Source organism: Penicillium argentinense, assembly GCF_028826775.1.
Source record: "Penicillium argentinense strain IBT 30761 chromosome Unknown utg000005l_segment0_segment0, whole genome shotgun sequence".
NCBI lineage: Eukaryota > Fungi > Ascomycota > Eurotiomycetes > Eurotiales > Aspergillaceae > Penicillium > Penicillium argentinense.
In genome coordinates, this window is record NW_026622664.1 from 5,435,139 (window position 1) to 5,453,235 (window position 18,097).

The following is an 18,097-nucleotide window of genomic DNA, read 5'->3' on the forward strand; positions in this document are numbered from 1 at the left end:
GCTCAATGGGGGAGGGGGGGAATGGAATTGATGGTATTGTCAGTATGGGCGAATTATGCGTTGCTCGAATTCCCTGGGGAGAAGAAGAGAAATTACAGTGAGAAGTTGGAGCCTCTCTACTACTACTGGAGGCTACGTTATCCGTCAGATGAGGCAGGTGCGATAGTCGCGCCTGCAGGCAGACACTCAAACATTCACAAGGAAAATGGGCCCCCCGGATGACACGAAAGTGAACATTTGGTGAACAGTGTTGCCCACCGGGCCTTTTTGCGTTCATGGGAGTGTATCCGTGGGCTGTTGGCACTTGTATCCCGAAATAGAGAAACCACGCTGCATTTTCCGGGAGTTGAATTGTCACCAGCAAGTCGGGGTTGCCCACTAGGCTTTCAATGGTCACGACCCGTTGGCCTCACCTGCCCGGGAAGGTCGTCACATGACAGCCCAGCAAGTCGTTGAGATTCACTCCTTCCAAGTATACCCTAGGGTACACCTTGGTTAGAGAAGACCCATGGTCATTCGTGGTCACACTGCACTTTTACTGGAAGGCTAGTGTACTATCTACTCCAGCGCAACCTGTTTCGATGCAGGCGTCGAGCTTTATGGCATACCAGCCACGGCGCAGGGCTACAGACCGTCTCACACGGTCATTAGGCTGTATACATGAATAGCACCCTACATTAATGGAGGATTCGATTACAGTGTATATTGTACATTCAGAAGTTTGTAGGAACGGGCCCTTCCTGTGGGTTGGCTGTCAATGTCACAACTCAATTTAGATTGGACTAACACAACTTGGACGTGCGGTGTTGTAGTGATGGGATCATTTCAAATATTTTGTGACTGGCTATTTCGAGTATTTCATTTTGAAGAGGCAAAAATTTTTCAAGCGCCGACATCAAATGCTTTACTACACTCGTGGAGTAGCATCGAAGTGAGCCTTGCAATGAAGTACGGGCAGCTGCACTGATAGGGCACCGCGAGATCATGTGATGTGACAGTGCCAAGCATATCCTCACATGAGTATGGAGGTCTGTCATGTGACATGCATACATCATCTACTGAGGGTACCTGGAGTCGCACCGTCTTGCACTCGCCACGTTTCAATTCGAGTATACTTCCATAATGTAATGTCATGTCGCTACAGTATTTAGAAGCTATCACATTTGATGTCATATGATTGGTGTAAATTAATGTATATCGTATAGCAATACAGTGATGTACAATCCATCGTGTGTACGAGATGCAGGATATATATCAGCTATATTTGACCTGGGTAGTGTACCCTAGAGTACGTAGTGCATCGAATCACTACAGTATTGAGGCTGTCCCTATCGGGAAGCCGAGCACTGGACCAATACTTTAGCATGATGCGCCGCCAAGCAAGGACCAAGCAATAAAGATGAGGGGTTCAGCTGATGTTTCACATGGCGAAACGGATACATCCGTGCTGCAGAATTAGGGTGTTTTTAAAGACCACTTGCCAAACCACTGGCAGTTACAGTACGCCTTGAATGATTGAATCGTGCATTGCAGTGGATCGGACTGCAAGGGGCTTCGACGGGCCGGGATGGAAGTCAGACATATTGATGTACCATTCAATGGTATGCGTTCCTTGCAGCATCAATGATCAGCACCGGACGGCAAAATCAACCCGAGGACGATAGATCTATAGATCGATCCGACACCGAAGGGAAGGGAAGATCACTTTGAAACGGAGCAGCTCAGCAACCGTCGAAAATTGGGGCTGTCTCAGCGCGAAAATGAGGTCGGAGGAGGGACAAAAGAACGGTGAAGGACCGAGGGTTCGGGACCTTCAGGGCCATACAGCAGCAAGATAGGCCAGTCACGGATGAAGCTATCGTCATCTCAGGGACGATTCGCACGGAATCTGAAAAAAGGTGGAGCGCGCCGTTGTGTGGGGACCTTTTGCCCCGTTGGGAGCGCAGTGCGATTGGCACGCGATCCAGGGGAAATGATTCCAAGGAGCGCCCGCGAACCCACTGGGCGATTCGCCCACTTTGGGCAGCAAGCGCTGACTCACTATCTCTGATTGCAAGTGATTTGATCTTAGGGTACTGTGGGTGGATTAGCGCTAGATCAAAAGAACACGGCTGGGCGCCGTGCTGCATGGGTGCTCAGGATCGGATAATAGCAGCCCCAGGGGGCATCGCAAGCGAAGAGTGTTCCAAGGCGAGAACAGGCGAAGCGGCCGACATGACGGAGGGAGCGGCGTCGACGCCAGTCTAGACCCGACGCTACTGGCCGAGTCGATGATCTTTGCGCCGTGCGGTAGTGCAGTGGGGAGGGCGGCGGCCAGCTGATACGGTTCCCCAGCCCTAAACTCCCCTAAGGGACTGCGGAGTCTCCACCGGCCTCCTGATCGTCCTGATAATCCAACACTGCTTGGCCCCAGGCCTATCGGGGGCCCCTCCACCACCAGGGCTTGACACCTGCCGAATCGTCGTGGGTTCAAAAGAAACCGCATGACGCGCCTGTCTCTCTTTTTTCTGCTCTCGAACCCTTCCATCCCTCGTTGCACTCTCCCCCCTCCCCATCCCCCGCATACCAGAGCCGTCGTACGGCCAACGCGGACACTCTGCATCGCATTGCTCTCGAAATTCTACGTTGCCGTAGCGGAGGAAGAGAAAATTCTATTATTTTTGCATAGGAGTCCGCTGCCACTGGCTGCATGCACTAAAGCACTTAGCCGCCGTCGCTCGTTTTCATTGTTTGCGCGCTGTTGACAGCCCGACTCGATCCTTTCAGTCCTTTAATCTCAACCACCAGCCACAACCACCCAGTTGAAAACCAGGCGATAAGTCTATTTAGGCTGATTTCCAACTCGCAAAGCCTCGCAACTGCAGATTTGCATACTCGTGGAAGCCAGAGGGAGCAGCAGCAGCAGGAGCAGCAGCAGGCACGGCCGGGTCTACGTTGGATGCAATCACAACAAACCCGTCCCAACCCACCATAACAACCATACCTTGTTCACTATTCTAATACGACTACGACGACCACCGTTATGGAGCGTAGACTCTCCCAAAAGACCACCAAAATGCGCCAGCGCTTCACCTTCGGTCGCAACCGGGCATCCACCCTCAATTCGTCCACGACCTCCATCAGCAACTCCGGGAGCCGCCCCCGATCCGCCACCACGCCGGTCTCGTTGAAGGCCAAGCCAACGTGGGACATGGATAGCCGGTGCTACAACTTCACTGACGAGCCGGGTTATTTCCGCCCGGTTTCGCCATTGCTCGAACGTCAGGAAGTCGAGGAAGACCTGGAGGATGAGCTCGTTCATGCCTGCTCGCTGCTCGTCCAAAGTATCGACCGCGGCCTACCCATCTGGCCCTCCTTCCTCCCCGACTCGCAGTCACGACAAGCCGGCGGCACTGCGCCTTCCCCTCAAGCATACACCAATCCCCAGGGCCGCCATCCCTCTCCCGCCAGGGTCCTTGACACTGGCATCCCCGTCCAAAAGGGTAACCCCGACTCCGGTGTAGCATTTAGCAACCCGTCCCCGAGATTCTATGGCCGCACCGGCTCCAATAGCCTGTCGACTGCCAATTCCTGTGCTGGAAATGGACGATTCTACGGAAAGCGCCTGTCGACTTCACTACCGGAAGATGAGGAGGTCCGCGGCCGCTCGCGTGGTCGTAGCTCTGCCACGGACTCGACCTCGCCCTGTTCGCGCTCGCCTCGTTCGCGTTCAACCTCGTGCTCTCGCTCGAGATCGCCGAGTCTGGTCCTCTTCCCGTACAGTCCACCCCAGGCGGATGCCCCGTGGACACATGAAGATGCCTACGAGATGAGCACGAAGCCTACAATTCAACCCTTCACAGAACGAGATTCCCCCCTCGGGCCAGAAGGCATGACCTGGCTACGAGCCAGCCTCGATATCCAGCCCCGAGTCGACCACGACACTCCCATCAACCCTTCCACGAACAAAAAGGCCAACCAACCCGCCCCGGCTGCACCCCGCCGCTTTTACAGCATGCGCCAGCCCTCCAAGAAGAAGCTCAACACCCCCGATTGGACTGCCTACGAGGTGACCAGCAGCCGCAACTCGAGTATCCGCGGCAGCTTTTCGGTGCACAGCTTCTCTTCCTTTGACGAGGACGAAGGCGAAAAGTCCTACCACAACTTCTACCAGCTCTGCGCGGATCCGGCCCGGGAGACAACTTCGAATGCCGTGCCCCGCACCCACGATCTCTACACCCCGCCGCGGCATAAGCGCAAACGTGCCTCGCATCTACTGAAGAAATTGACCGGGCTGGGGATGCGGAGAAGGGAACCTTCCATGGAAGGGAGGAGAGTTCATACCGCTGTTGCGGCTCTTGCATGACACATTCACAATGTACCCAATGAAATTTTATGATTGGAGTTGATCTGTTAAAAGGTTTGATCTGGTGGAGTTTATGAAGAACTTTCATGTCCATTCGCTGTTAGCTATTGTCTCTTTTGTTTTGATGGCTGTTTGTATATACCCTCTTCTGTTGTATATTCTGGAAGTTACCTGTCATCTGATCACTTTCAAACATTCAATTTCCTACCTTTGTTTAAACGCTTTGGGCTTAATGCGTTTACACCCCACTTTGCGATTTGACGTTCTATGTAAAAAAGGTAACGGTAACACTGCCGCCTCGGGAAGCAGTCGGCTCTCGGAGCCCAGCCTGAGTTAGTCTCCCGCCGCCCTGAGCATCCCTGAGCATCCCTGAGCAACCCAGAGCAGCTGAATATAGCTCGGAGTGGAAAGGCTACATGGAAGGGGCGTTCTGCTCTGGAGAGCAGGGAGCTAAGCAGGTTGTGGAGATTATGCAGAAACCAACTGCGAAGATATAATTAAATATGACGGATTCTAGAAGCACCTGATGATTCAAGAAAGCATGATCGAATAAGTGATGCCTCACAGTTAGAATAATTAAATGGAGTGTTTTAAAATGAATATCTCTGAAGAGAAACAAACTCCGGCAAGTAGGAGCAGGGGCTATTTATGTATCGCCGAAAGCTTGAGGTGGCACGAACACCTGACAAAGTATCCCTTTATATTTGTACAAGAGGCTACAAGCGGATGGCAGAGAAGAATTACTGATGACGTGCCTGATTTTCTACCCAGAGACCCTGAACAGAGTGGAGCTGATCCCGAGTAGCCATGAGCACTCCGGGAGCAAGCGATAAGACTGTCAATCACGTGATGTTTCGATAACTAAGACCTTGGTAAAATGAAAAATGGCGTCGAAAGTAGCCGTTGTGGCGCTCAATTTACCGTCACTTGGCGTTGGGTGGTAGGTAGTATTACGAGCAGTCCGTATACTTCTCTACAACTTCATCGAACTACGCTACTGGAAGGAGAGATAAAGTATTTAAGATTTTATTGTCTTCATTACACATAAGAATATCCAGCAACATCTGAAGATCTGAAGAGCTGAAGAAAAGGGTAAAAATAGAAGATAAAAATAAAAAAAGGAAATGAAAGGTACAGTGGATGGACCCAGAACACCGGTCACGATGCAGATTGCAATAACACAGAAATGAATGAAATAAAAGAAGAGGAATTTTCATCACAAAAACCATGCTGTAAACCATCCACGAAACATCTCCCCTAAAAAGCTCATGGCATGAGTTTAGATCAGGGTCCTCCACGACGAGGACGCTTGTTATCACCGCCCAAACGGGGACCACGGCCTCCATCACCATTCTCGTCAGGGTTGGGACGACCACGCTTTCGACCAGAGCCACCGCCATCACGGTGCTGATCACGATCCCGACGGTCACCACGGCGATCACGCTCGCGATCGCGGTTCTCAGAGCGAGTGCCGCGATCTCCGCCGGAGCCCCAGCGGCGAGGGCCATTGTCATCGGTTGGGGGAGGCGGCTGAGAAGAAGGACCGCTAGGTGGAGGCGGGGCGCCCGAAGAAGAGGGAGGACGGAGACGACCCTCGGATTCGTTGTTGTTGTTGGGATATGCGGGGGCATTGTCGACCCCGTCGTCGCGATCTCGTCGGTCTCGACGGCGCATTTCCTCGCGTGAGCCGGGGGCTCGACGGAGTGCCTCGCGGTCCTTGTCACCGGCGCCACCGGCGCCACCGGCATCGCTTCGGCGGCTGCGTTCACGGTCTGAGTCTCGGCCGCGTTCGCGACGGTCTTCACGGCGGGAAGAGCTGCCGCTACCGCTGGCATCATCCGCACGGCGCTCACGGTTCCGCTCACGGTCAGAGTTGCGGGTTGAACGATGAGTGTCGGGAGTAGCGTCGTCGAGTAGGTCTCCGCGGGCGTCGGGACGGACACGAGCTGAACCGGGGGTCTCGGCACCGCTGGGGCCCAGAGGGGGTCTGGTAGCGAGTTGAGGGGAGGCGTTGGCGGAAGAGATATTCGATTGACGCGGGCCTCGTCCGCGAGGTGTGCCAGGTGCACGTTCTGCCGAGCCGTTGGTCTGCTGAAGGACGCCGTTGATACCGGCGAATCGCTTATCACCACGGCCACGATCACCACCAGGTCCTCGGGGTGCTTGTTGGGGCCCTGAAGCGCGAGGACCGGATGGAGGAGTCATGGTAGTCGCGTGTGGTTGCTGCGGCTTATCCTCGATATTGATCAACCGATCAGGGTGGATACCCGAGCCTTCACTCGGCTCCGATGGGTGCGATGCTGCTGATGGAGGTACATCTTGACCTCCATGTCCACTTTGTCGTGCAGGGCCAGTAGGAATTTGACGATCGGGACTAGGAACTCTGCCATTACTCGGGCCGGACGGGGCCACGAGGTTAGAGGAAGCATTGCGGGTGTTCCGGCCCCTTCCACGTGGCGCAGATGGAGTGTCTGATGGTGGGTCGGGCCCGCGGAGACGGCCGTGGTGCATATCAGGTTCACCAGCGGAACGATCGTTGCGGGGGCCTCGGGGGAACCCGAAATCGTCTGGGTTAGACGGTGGTGTATTGAAGTTGCCAGATCGGCGGTCGTGAGGGAATCGCTCAGGGCGATTGGGTAGATCAGATCGAGACGGCGATGACGCACGATGAGGACGTCGTTCGTGATTCTTCTCGCGCAATCGCTCTTCAACGCGACGTCGGTCTGCCATGGCTTCTTTGTAGGCGATCGCGTCGTCCTCGGCATCCCTTCTCTTCTGCGACTCAGAGCGAGGAGGAGGCGGCATCCTTGGACCGTCGAATGGTTCATAAGGTCCCCATCCCGAGTCTGATTGTCGAGGAAGACGGCCGTCACGATAGGGCCGCCCACGCATGGGATCATTTGGTGAAGGTCTTACACCAAAGTCACGGTCTCGTGCACGACCCCGAGGATCAGAACCCGGGCCACGGCCATCGAAGGAGCGAGCATGATCGGCACCTCCTTGTTGGTTGCGGTTGTTTAAGTCGGAGTGTCGGCCCCGTCGATCCTCTGCCACGTCAGGCCGCGGCGGAAGCCTGTTAGGACCATCGCTGTGTCGGGGAAGGCGAGCCACATCACGCGGGTTCATAGCGGGCTCAGGCCGTTTAGGGACATCGGGCTGGCGACCTGTCCGAGATCGAGCTCGGGGCTCTTGCTGATCACGATTTTCGTCTGAGCGGTCGAGGACATCCAGACTGGTGTCCATAGCAGTGGTGTCGGGGCTCACGCCCGTTGCCGGAACCTCTGCTTGCGATTTGGCTTCGTACGAGTCCGTTGCAGGCGCAGTATCTGTCATTTGAGTATCAATCTCTCCATCCTCCACTTCTCTACCAAGATCTTGCTTTGTGGTATCATTTGTCCTGAGGATATCGTGTTAGCTTGGAACGTAAATCGATTTCAGTTGAGGGACTCTTACTCCTGAGGAGTGGGTTTGAACTCCGGCGCAGCAGCGTTCAATGGTGCTGACGTCGGATGGGGAGATTGCGAACTAGGGGTACCGGACTTTCCGGCACGGTCCGTCGGGGGCTGAGAGCCGAGCTTCGATTGACCACCATCGGTCTGCTTCAAGATGTTGAACGACTGGGGAAGCATCCACTTCTTTTCTCGTCCTCTCAAGGCCCCGATGAGCGAGGCAGCAGGGATCTTGACATCGTCTCGATCATCGTTCTTGCTGAGATAATCCACGCAGTCACGCATTTGAGCACCCATCCAGTTCACGGCGGGGAAGTTGTTGACAACCGCTCGAAGAACGCTGATGGCATTGCGAATGTGCATGTACTCGCTGCTTTCGAGACAGGTCTTGAGCGAAATGCAGAGCAATCGGTGCCATTTGTACAACAAACGACGGAAATCTTCATATTCCAGGAAGTTCACGGGGACGCCCTCAGAATCAACAGTCTTCGCAAATCCGGGAAGATCTTTCCTTGTTCCGTAGGCTTCCTTCTCATACACTTTTTTGTCGGCGTGCCAGGTGGACAGCCAACGCAGAACCTCGCTCAAGAAACGTCCCAGATTGTCAGCCTCCTTTGAAGTGCAAAGAAAGATGAGTGACGTCAAACGCTGGTCCCGGAAGAGTTGATCAATCAAGCCCATCGTGCGAAGATTGGGAGCTCCTGAGCTATGCAGGAACTTCAACATTTTGAAACAGAAAAATGCATCAATGGGCGATAGCAAGAGTCGAGGAATGAAACACTTCTCCAGCAAAGCAATATGTAGCTCCTCAGACTTGAGGCGCATACCCGCGAACCACCGATCTTTCTCGGACTGGAGTCTGATGCGTGTGTCCTGATAATTCTTCACGTGGGTGCGGTTTTCGGCCACAAGCTGATCAATGAGGCTTGAAATTTGCTTTTTATCTTGTTCCATTTGCTTCTTTTCTTGTTCCTTTCGCTGGGTAGTATTCCTGCCGTGGTCGCGAATCTGGTGAAGATGCTGAAGCTGCTTAGTCAATCGCCGATTCTCATCTTGGTAGGATGATTGAGGCATGTGCAAGTCATAGGGAGACAGTTGCCAAAAGGTAGCATAAAAATAGGCGCCGACTGTTTCCCAGGTGTCCGACGGCAGCACTGCTTTAACATTGTCGATCAACTCTTGCATGACGGGGTTCGCAGCCAGCGGCAAAGGCGGAGTTGATGGAGCAGCTGTAGGCTGATCCGTTTTGTCGACCTCCATGCGCTCGCCATCCTCGTTGGTGTCCTTCTGAGTCTCGTCATGAGGCTTAGAAGCCAAAGCCCCCTTGGCCTCTTTGGCTGGGGATCCTGTTGCTTTCGAGTTTTCGTACTCCAAAAGCTTGTCGGATATACTGATGCGCCGAATCCAGAAGGCGATTTCGGGCTGGACTCCAAACTCTTGAATCAAAGATGCGAAGTCGGGCACAAAAGAGTCGAAATCCTCGACAGAAAGGTTGCTTCGCAGGAGGTCGAGATATTGGGTCAGAACGCGATGGACTTCATCGAAGATATTGGCGAGTAACTTCAACTCTGACGATGACTCGCTGAAGACACATGTAAGCCGCTCCTGCGCAATGGCAACAAGCAGCTGGCCGGCAAGACGATTAGGAGTCAAAGACTTGATCAGTCGCTTGGAGGTAGCCTGAGATTGATGTCGTTTGTCCAAAAGCTGCAAGAGCGTCCGTGCCCGCAGACCCTCACCACCAGTCATCGCCTGAACCTGATTGTCGTTGAAATCATTGTCGGTAATGATGCCCGCCATAGAGCTGATCAATTTTTCCAAAACGATGAGATCGGCAACATTGTTGTGTCGCAGCTGTTGAACAACATACTGGAAAAGTGGAGTAGGATCCATGGCGGAATGTTCTTGGAAAATTCGGCCAGCAAAAGTTGCCAAAGCATTCAACCACCGGCTTGTAAACATGCCATCTTGCTGCACGTGGCTTCTGCCCTTCTGACCCAACGAATTGATGAGACACCAGGTCAGAATGTCGTATCCCATGGTTGTAAACTTGCGCGTGCACTGAACAACCACTTCGATGAGGTTTTCATACGACTCGATCTGGCTGATGGCGACATTGAGGACAATGCCGGGGTTGATCAAGGCAATAGCCGTCAGTTGGCTAGCCATTGCCGAAATATTTGTTTTGCTGATGCGCTTGAGAACATCTTTAGTTTCCGCCTTTGCCAGGTCGAAAGCAGACTTGATATCTGGCAGTCTGGAAGTTTGACCGAAATGCCATTCCGCGTACATGTTGAAACGGACCTCACGAGGGAAAAAGCTGACCAGTTCGAACACGTCAGAGACGGCATTGGCGACGCTCGTATCGAATTTTCTCTGCTTCTCTTCTTTTTTCCTCTTGATCCATCCCTGATCATCGCTTTTGATTTCGACTTTCTTTCTGGCCAGACTGATTGCAGGTAGCAAAAGTCGTTTACAAAGATCATGCCAGCGAGCCTTGTTGCCTTCGCTGGTATCTTCTCTCAGACTGTATTTGCCAATCCGAGCAAACTTGGTCATCAGGACAGGATCTTGGCCAATCTTGTGCCCGGAGAGATTAAGGAAAGTAGAGCACAAAGTGAAGACGTCATCGACAGACTGACAAATTGGAACATCATCGACCCAGTCATCCCAGTAGAAATGATAATCGGTTTCTTCCACGGGGTCGTCAATCCGATCAAGCTGAGCCCAGCGTTTGGCTCGACGGAGCGGGGCTGGCGCAGTCGCCGTTCCAAGAGAACTCTGGGCCTGATTGTAGACCTTGCTCAGCGAGTGGTGAAGAATGCGGTGAATGTGTTCGGGAAGCTCAGGATAGCCATCCATGACCCACGGGAATTTGCTGATGATAAACAACGATTCGGGAATTGCGCCAATAGCGAGGAGGCTCTTCAAAAGGAGCACCTTCTGATCCGAAGGATCAGGTAGTTCGGGCTCGGCCTTGGTAGTCGTTGTCTGCTTATCAGCCTCCGATTCCTTTCCTGGTGTGGCCAATCGAGAGGCAGCATCACGCAGGCGTGGAGTTGGAATAGTATCGTCCGAGAGTGCGGAGGCCATCATCAAAGCGTTCATACCACCACCTGGACGCGCAGTCTTCTCTCTTTCTGCTTTCTCTGTCATCTTTTCGGCCTTCAGAACGTCCATTGAGCCATCGGGTCTCCAAAGGTGGGCATAGAGGTCACGGAGGGAAACGAAGCCCACTTTGATGAGCAGTGCGGTCAGATAGATGAGGTTGTCTGGCAGAATATCCGACTTGGAGCGAGCCGAAGATGAATAGAACCGCAGTTTGAATCCAAGAAGCTGGGCGGCAACTCTATTGCCGGTGGTTGGCAGGGTTCCGGTCGTTTCAATCCATGTCTTGGTTGCTTCTTCCTCTTCAGGAAAAGCACTAGGGTCGGAAAGTACTCGGTGGATTTCATCCTCAGAGAGCCGTTTGCGGTTGATCTCAAAGAAAGCCTGGAGACCGACCTGTCTGGCGCGATCAAACAAGTCCCTATCACGCTGCTCATTGGACTTCACGATGCGAGCTCTTTCTTCATCGGTTGTATGACATTCCAGTGAATTTGGAAGGGCCCAGTCCGGCAGTCCTGAGGCACAGCGAGCATGGTCCTCCTTGGGCCACCAGGAGCTGACTCGCAACAACTTCACGAAGAAACGGGAGTTTTTGACAAGTACGGAAGCAAACACATCAAGCATCACATCAAGGACTCGACCAACATCCATATCAAAAGCACCGATCATGGCTTTAACTCGTTCAAACGTTTCATGGGCTACCTCACACGTGGGTGGCTCATTCTCGCTGGTGGTGAACAGATCGGTGATAAGCTTTGAATAGCCCTCGGACTCTTCTCGGAGAAGATTGTAGTTAGATTGGCGATAAAGAAGGTTGGTCTGCTTGCGGATTCCCATGCGGGTAAAGGTTTCGCGAACCAATCCTAGCGATTGCAAGAGGGGTGAGTCGAGCTGGAGACGCATGAGATTCGGAGAGATTGCGGTCGCCGAAACGAGAGGCTTCAGCACAGGGTTCGCTGTATCGGCGTCTGTGACAATTGAAAGGATGTCGAGGAACAATGAGCGCGAGTCCAGCTCGGCGGTCGAAGGCTTCGGGTCCTCGACTTCTATATCCAGATCCTGAGATGCAAATTCATCACCGATAATATCCTTGACAACTGTCCCTGCCTCCGACGGCGCCGCTCGTCCGTTAAATACGGAATAGACCAGCTCTTGGTAGATCGATGCCAATGTAGGAGCATCCTGTTGAGATAGAGCAGCGCGTCCTTGTTCCACAATCTTCTGTTTTCCTCCAGAGAACCACTCTCGTGCAACAGCGTCTGTGACATATTCGTAATCGTAAACAGAGGGTGTCTTCTTTGGGAGCTGTTCAGGATTCACGTCGGTTTCGGCTCGGGATGGAGGAGGCTGCTGGGGCTGCGCTGCGGGAGTGTTGGGCGTGGGGGAAGGTGTAGGCTGGGTCCTAACACGCTCTTCATTTGTAGGCGCATTCTCTGTTGTCTCCTGAGGCTGGTTCTGAAACTGGTTCTGAAACTGGTTCTGAGGCTGGTTCTGAGACTGGGAAGACATTGCGCTTGCATCTCGGTGCTGGTAATTGGGGCCTTCGTACGATCCGCGGCGGTAGTTGCCTCGGCCACCACCACCACCACCACCACCACCTCCTCCTCCTCGGTGAGAATAACGGCGCGGACGATCGCGTGTGTCATGAGAATCGCGGGATGGGCTAGGTTGATAGCCCTGCTGCGCGTTGTGGTGTGCCATGTTCAAGTTACCAGGACGGTGAGGCGACGGACGTGAGGGCTCGTTACTCGGCGAATCGCCTGACCACGAGCGGCCGTCGCGCTTGCGCTTGCCACCCTGACCGGGTGCCATGGCGTCTGGAAGGCCGTTGGCCACCTGAGATTGAACAGACAGATTCGAAATGATAGGTTCGATTGGATGTGCGGAGAAAGATGAAACTTGAACGGTTGGTTGCTAAACGTAACGCGCAAAGGCGATGATCAGCGATTGAAAAAAGATTGGGAAGCGGAAACGTGTGTGGAAAAGAGTTGGAGAGAAAAAGCCTTACCAGCGTGGACAATTATGCCCTGCGGGTAGCTAAGCGAAGGGTGGTGAATGGCGAGGATGAGTGAATCACGATGGCAGTGAAGCTTGTTCGCAGCAAAGATGGGGCCGGCCCGAATGCGTGGTGCCTGAGGCAATAACTGCCTCCCCTGCCGCCCGGACTAACTATGCGGTAACTCCTATGCAAACATATCCCTGGCACTTCGTTGCGTTGATTGTTACTGCCATCATTCCATGGATTTTTATTTGATTGCTTTAGCGTACAGAACCAATAGCATGGTCTCATTGATTGACAATTTATTTCTACTCCAATCGAAGGCAGCAAAAATCGCGTGAGAAATTACCAGTACCATCGTTTCCTTATTGGGGGGAGCTTTTAAACTCATTTTTTCCTATCAAAAACAAAATTCACAGACCAAGCGCTTTCGCCTCGAGCGAGACAATGTCCGGTATCAAGTCAATCAACTTGGGCTGCTTAGGCTCCCATCCAAAAAGCTTCCGGGCCCGAATTGCACGTCCACGAGAGTTGGAACCCCAAGCATAAAGACCCACGGACAAAATATCGCTAGTCTGCTTGTCGTCCAGAGACTCGACCGCTGGTGATTCAATAAATTTCTGAGCATGTGCCTCCTCGGCCACCTTCCGCTGGATATCCCCCCACACGAAAGAACCATTCTCGGCAAGATAGTATCCCTCTTCGTTCCATGTGGCTTTCCCTCCACCAGCAGCCGCAGCATCACCCAGAGCCAGATAGACGTTGCTCAAATCTTGGACGTGAACCTGGTGCCAAACATTTTCTCCCTTCCCAACCAAGAAGCCTTTGCCGCGCTTCAACACCGCGGCGCTCAGCAGGTAGGCCTGTACACTCTTGGTATTGCCAGGCCCACGGCCAGGGCCATAGATAGTAGGTGGGCAGACAACAGCGGTACGAGCACTGAATGGGTCGCGTCGGCCGATGCCAATAATAATTTCGTCTACATTTCGGTGGAAGGCGTCCTCGGGAAGGTTGACAAGCTCGCTAACTCCCTCCCAGTCGTTATATTCTTTAAGTCGTTCGATTCCATAGCTTCGAGCGCGCTGGTCCTCGACCGTCAGGATGCCCGTGCCCGAAGTGTGAATTAGCCACAGGGGCCGCTCAGGTGTGTGATGCTGAGCACCTTTGGCAATCGCCTTGGCCGCGGCGACGTGATCACAATCGGCGAAATCTGACAGCGCAAGGTCAGCCTTGCAAAGCTCAGAACAAAAGCAATATTGAGATGTTTGGGGAACCCACGGAAGACAATATCAGCATTCTTCACTTCCTCCTCGATGATATCCGAAGAATCCAGGTCGCCGAGGACCACCCGAATCTTGGGATACTGGCTCGTCAGCCGGGCAGCCTTTTCCTTGCTGCGGACGAGGGCAGAGAGTTCCCAGTCGGGGTGCGCATTGGAAACGGCATACAGGCCATCACCACCGATATAGCCGGTCACGCCAGTCCTGTGGAGACAATCAGCATAGCTTGATAGGGATGAAAAGTGGGGAGGCTCACAAGAAGACCTTCGGAGCCATGTTGCGTGGAGACGATAGATTGATAATAAACTCTGGGCAGAGAAGTTGAAAGAGGGGTCAGATAAATGAAGATTGAAGGTGAGAGTGAGACAAAAACTTTGTCCTAGTTGGGGTTGTGTTTGCTTTGAAATCAGCTCAATTGAGAAACTTGCTCCGAGGAACCACAAAGGTGGGGGCGTGAACAGCCCATCCCCGAGCTTTGAGCTGCTTCGACTACATGATCCAGTCGACTGTCTGATGATTTTAAGTATGTAAGTATTTCAAATGAGTTGACTATCCGCTTAGAAGTTGCGAAGAAATCGCCGCCCCCAAGCGATATTCAACTTCCGGTGATACTGTTGATAGCTGTCCCGCATGACATCAGAGAGTCGGATATATCACTCTGCGGGAGACGAGCAGGCATCGTCACGCCATCAAGTTCAAAAAATGGTATTCAAAGAAAGAAGAACGTGAGACTCTCCAGTACTTGGTGAGATTTTATTCTCTTCAACCATTACGTTATGCGCGGTCCCCACCTGAAGAGGTACATGCAATACTTTGTGTACAGCAGATGACCCACTAGCGCATTATTCGATGACTTCCTACACTCCAGGGCTGTAAGTAGTATGCAATGATAGTTTGTGGATTGGCGGATAACTAATTAAGTCCAAAATTTTGTATTTACACTAAAGTGTAGCAGTGTATGGCATGGTAATCTACTAAAACGACATTTACTGTTGCTGTAGAACCGTCCAATCACGCCGTGACATGGCGGTGGCACGAGCGCTGGGAAGTATAAAGGCGGCCAGCGCAAGCGGGGGGATTTCGTATCGACAACTCCCCAGAACATCGAGCCCTCCACCCATGCAAAATCTCAAATCAAACCATCATGGCTTCGGGAAGTTGCGCTTGCAAACACATTCGCTATACCACCTCTGCAAGCCCGACTAGGCTGGTCAACTGCCACTGCTCCGAATGCCGCAAACAAGCAGGTGCACCCTACCTGTCCTTCGTACACGTCCCTGCTGGCTCAATTCAGTGGGAGACGGAGCCCAAGGAATGGAAATCCAGCGAAAATGCTACCCGTACCTTCTGTCCTCGTTGTGGATCGGTCCTCACGATGAAAGTGTTCAGCATGCCCGAGGAAGAGGGGTTGGCGGCGGGTACGCTGGACGATGTCAAAGGACTGGTTCCGTCTCTGTCTGCTCATATTTTCTTGAAGGAGAAGGCTTCCTGGTTCCAGGTGCCAGATGATGGAGCAGAGAGGTATGAGGGATGGCCTCAGTGATAGGAGGGTATCGTGGCGACTGACCAGGTTGGGAAGGGGCGTTGTTTCAGAGGGAAAGGGGTATGTCGTTGAGAAGGGGCATGTAGTAGAGATTTTAGGGAGGTCTTCAAAGCAGGGAGTTTGCGCAATGGAGCGACAATTTTTTTTCATCCATAAACAATGATAGTTCTGGTTTGAGAAGGCAACTTGGAGATGTCCAGGTGGCTGTGTTTCATATGATATCTTGGGGAATCCGAACAAACTACAAACATAGAATTGGGCCCATAATAGCTTAATAGAAAAGAAAAGAAAAGAAAAAAGACGAGACACGAATTAAAAAAGCAACAAAGGGGAATCACGGAGTCGTGCTCAGGCTACATGTACACATTTGATACTGAATACAGTCGATGCGTTCCAAGATTCTGTTCAGTTTAGAAGGTGCTGGTGGCCAGCCGGCTAGCAGCATTGCGAGCATCCAGACGATCATCATCTTCCTCCGCGATCGCCTCGGTCGTCTGGCTGGTAGATCGAGCTCGGCCCTGGCCAGACCCGGGACTAGTCTCATCATCATCGTCGTGGGCGATTGAAGGGGCAGTGAAGCTGCCACTCATGCTGCGCCCCATGCTATCCGGACGACGGGGAACTCCACTCCAGGCGTCCCCCTTAGGGCCCTGACTCGAAACAGCATGTGTACGGCGAGTGGCCGGGTGTGCCTCACGTCCCAGCCGGCTCAACCCACCAGAGGCATCAATGGCACGGATATCAGGTCGGACGCTCTCCAGAGTGGCGAGGGTGCGGCGCTCTGCTTCAATCTGGCGCAGTGTATACTCGCGCAGACTGAACAAAAGGTCCGCAGTGGTCCGGTCGAACCAGCGGCGCTTCTCGTGAAGCAGGTTATTCGTCACGCGGTGGGTGCGTTTAGTAAGATAGTCCTCATGGCCTTGAGCTTCCTCCAGGGCACTGATTGCCTCATCGACCTTGTCCGGGCGAACAGATGAGCTGACTTTCAATCGGTCTGCCGCGGCACGTTTGCTTCGAGCGTTCTGCTGAGCCTGAAGAAGTTCGCGCAGTAGGATGTGTCTGTTGGTCAGAGTCTCCTTCACAATGAAAGCGTCCGAGGAATGATAGCTCAATGGCTCTCCCAAAGTCGTGGCCTCAGCGGTCGCCTGGACAGCGTGGAAGTCACCGACGGTTTGAATTATCTTGCCAAGCTTGCGGTAAGCCAGTCCCAAACCAGGGTGTGTTTCCTGAACGTGCATCTGTCCAATCTTGACACCAAATTCAGATTCGGCCAAACCCAGTCCTAATAAAAATTAGCTGTATGTTTCCAACTTAGGCGGTTTATTCAATTGACGTACCTCGACGACCTTTAACAACGCGGTCCACCTTGTGGCTCGCATCCATTGATCCGAGGTAGAACATCTTGACAGTGGGACGAGCATCCTGAAGCTCGGGGGTATCATCCGGGGGCGGCGCAAATTGCTTCAACATCTTGCGCCGTACACCCGTGGCCGGCTGTTTCATGCGGAGAACGGGGCTATATCCGAAATCACTCTCCACGAAAAGCACCATCTCGTCGTCTTGAATGAGAACCTCATTGCTAAGCACGATATTGAGCCATCGTTGCATAGAGGCCTTGACTCGGATCTCGTCTTCGTCGGTCCCAGCGCCGGCGGGGGTGACTGGTGGTGGCACCGCGGGGACAAGAGCCTCGGGACAGGCCGAGATCAAGTGGTCGGCGAGCTTGGTGAATTCGGAGTGTGTACGACGAACATCGCGGTATTGGGTCGTGCGGAATTTGGGGATATTAGTCTGCATTGAGATTTCAATCCGAAGTTAGTCATAGTCATGCTCGGGGACACATTGGGATTCCTAGGGGGTCAATCAACTCACGTGGACATCAAATCGGAGAATGGGATCTTTCTTGCCCGTCCGCTCCAGACCAGTGATCTTTCCTTGGATCCTGTATGTCGGCACCGGCGCGGGAGGGCGGGAATTCTGTCTTGCTCCGGTATGGTACCGTGCGGGGAGCTGTGACCGCTGCTCTGCATTAGGGGATTGCTGAGTCGCGAACGGTGACTGGCCCTCCGCATAGTCCGGGTCTCCTATTTGGGCACTCTGAAGTTGAGCAGAAAGGTCGGGGGATTGAATCCCGGCATCCTGCGCACCGTCCGCGCTGTCCGTTGACTGTTCCTGACCGGGCAGTGGCGATGACGGGATATCGCTGTTGCTGGAGGTGGGGAACGTGGTTCGGTCGGGGCGCGGAGAACCCCAGGGCGAGGTGCCGGCGGGATGATCGGGATCGTGGGAGATGGCTGAGTAGTCCATCTTTGATGGGATTGGAGGTAAGGGGCGTCTTCACGGGAGGGCCAAAGGGTGAGAGCTGCTAAATGA

The 18,097-nt window shown here is 53.2% G+C and overlaps 5 protein-coding genes across 5 annotated transcripts; 2 read left to right on the top strand and 3 right to left on the bottom strand.

The window, feature by feature from the left end:
* Positions 1-3,055: 3,055 nt before the first annotated feature.
* On the top strand, positions 3,056-4,345 carry N7532_006839 (uncharacterized protein; the record flags this gene model as incomplete). The annotated part of the gene is made up of 1 exon (XM_056619333.1): positions 3,056-4,345. One exon carries the CDS (start codon positions 3,056-3,058, stop codon positions 4,343-4,345), a length of 1,290 nt encoding a protein of 429 aa, XP_056475492.1.
* A 1,284-nt stretch (positions 4,346-5,629) lies between these two features.
* On the bottom strand, positions 5,630-12,714 carry N7532_006840 (putative THO complex component (Rlr1); the record flags this gene model as incomplete). The annotated part of the gene is made up of 2 exons (XM_056619334.1): positions 5,630-7,742; positions 7,799-12,714. 2 exons carry the CDS (start codon positions 12,712-12,714, stop codon positions 5,630-5,632), a joined length of 7,029 nt encoding a protein of 2,342 aa, XP_056475493.1.
* A 600-nt stretch (positions 12,715-13,314) lies between these two features.
* N7532_006841 (putative nucleoside-diphosphate-sugar epimerase) lies at positions 13,315-14,457 on the bottom strand (the record flags this gene model as incomplete). Its single annotated transcript, XM_056619335.1, has 3 exons — positions 13,315-14,111; positions 14,180-14,385; positions 14,438-14,457. The coding sequence occupies 3 exons, from the start codon at positions 14,455-14,457 to the stop codon at positions 13,315-13,317; spliced, it is 1,023 nt and encodes a 340-aa protein (XP_056475494.1).
* An 868-nt stretch (positions 14,458-15,325) lies between these two features.
* Positions 15,326-15,724, top strand: N7532_006842 (GFA family protein; the record flags this gene model as incomplete). Its single annotated transcript, XM_056619336.1, has 1 exon — positions 15,326-15,724. One exon carries the CDS (start codon positions 15,326-15,328, stop codon positions 15,722-15,724), a length of 399 nt encoding a protein of 132 aa, XP_056475495.1.
* A 410-nt stretch (positions 15,725-16,134) lies between these two features.
* Positions 16,135-18,031, bottom strand: N7532_006843 (retromer subunit VPS17; the record flags this gene model as incomplete). Its single annotated transcript, XM_056619337.1, has 3 exons — positions 16,135-17,006; positions 17,062-17,515; positions 17,597-18,031. 3 exons carry the CDS (start codon positions 18,029-18,031, stop codon positions 16,135-16,137), a joined length of 1,761 nt encoding a protein of 586 aa, XP_056475496.1.
* Positions 18,032-18,097: the final 66 nt, after the last annotated feature.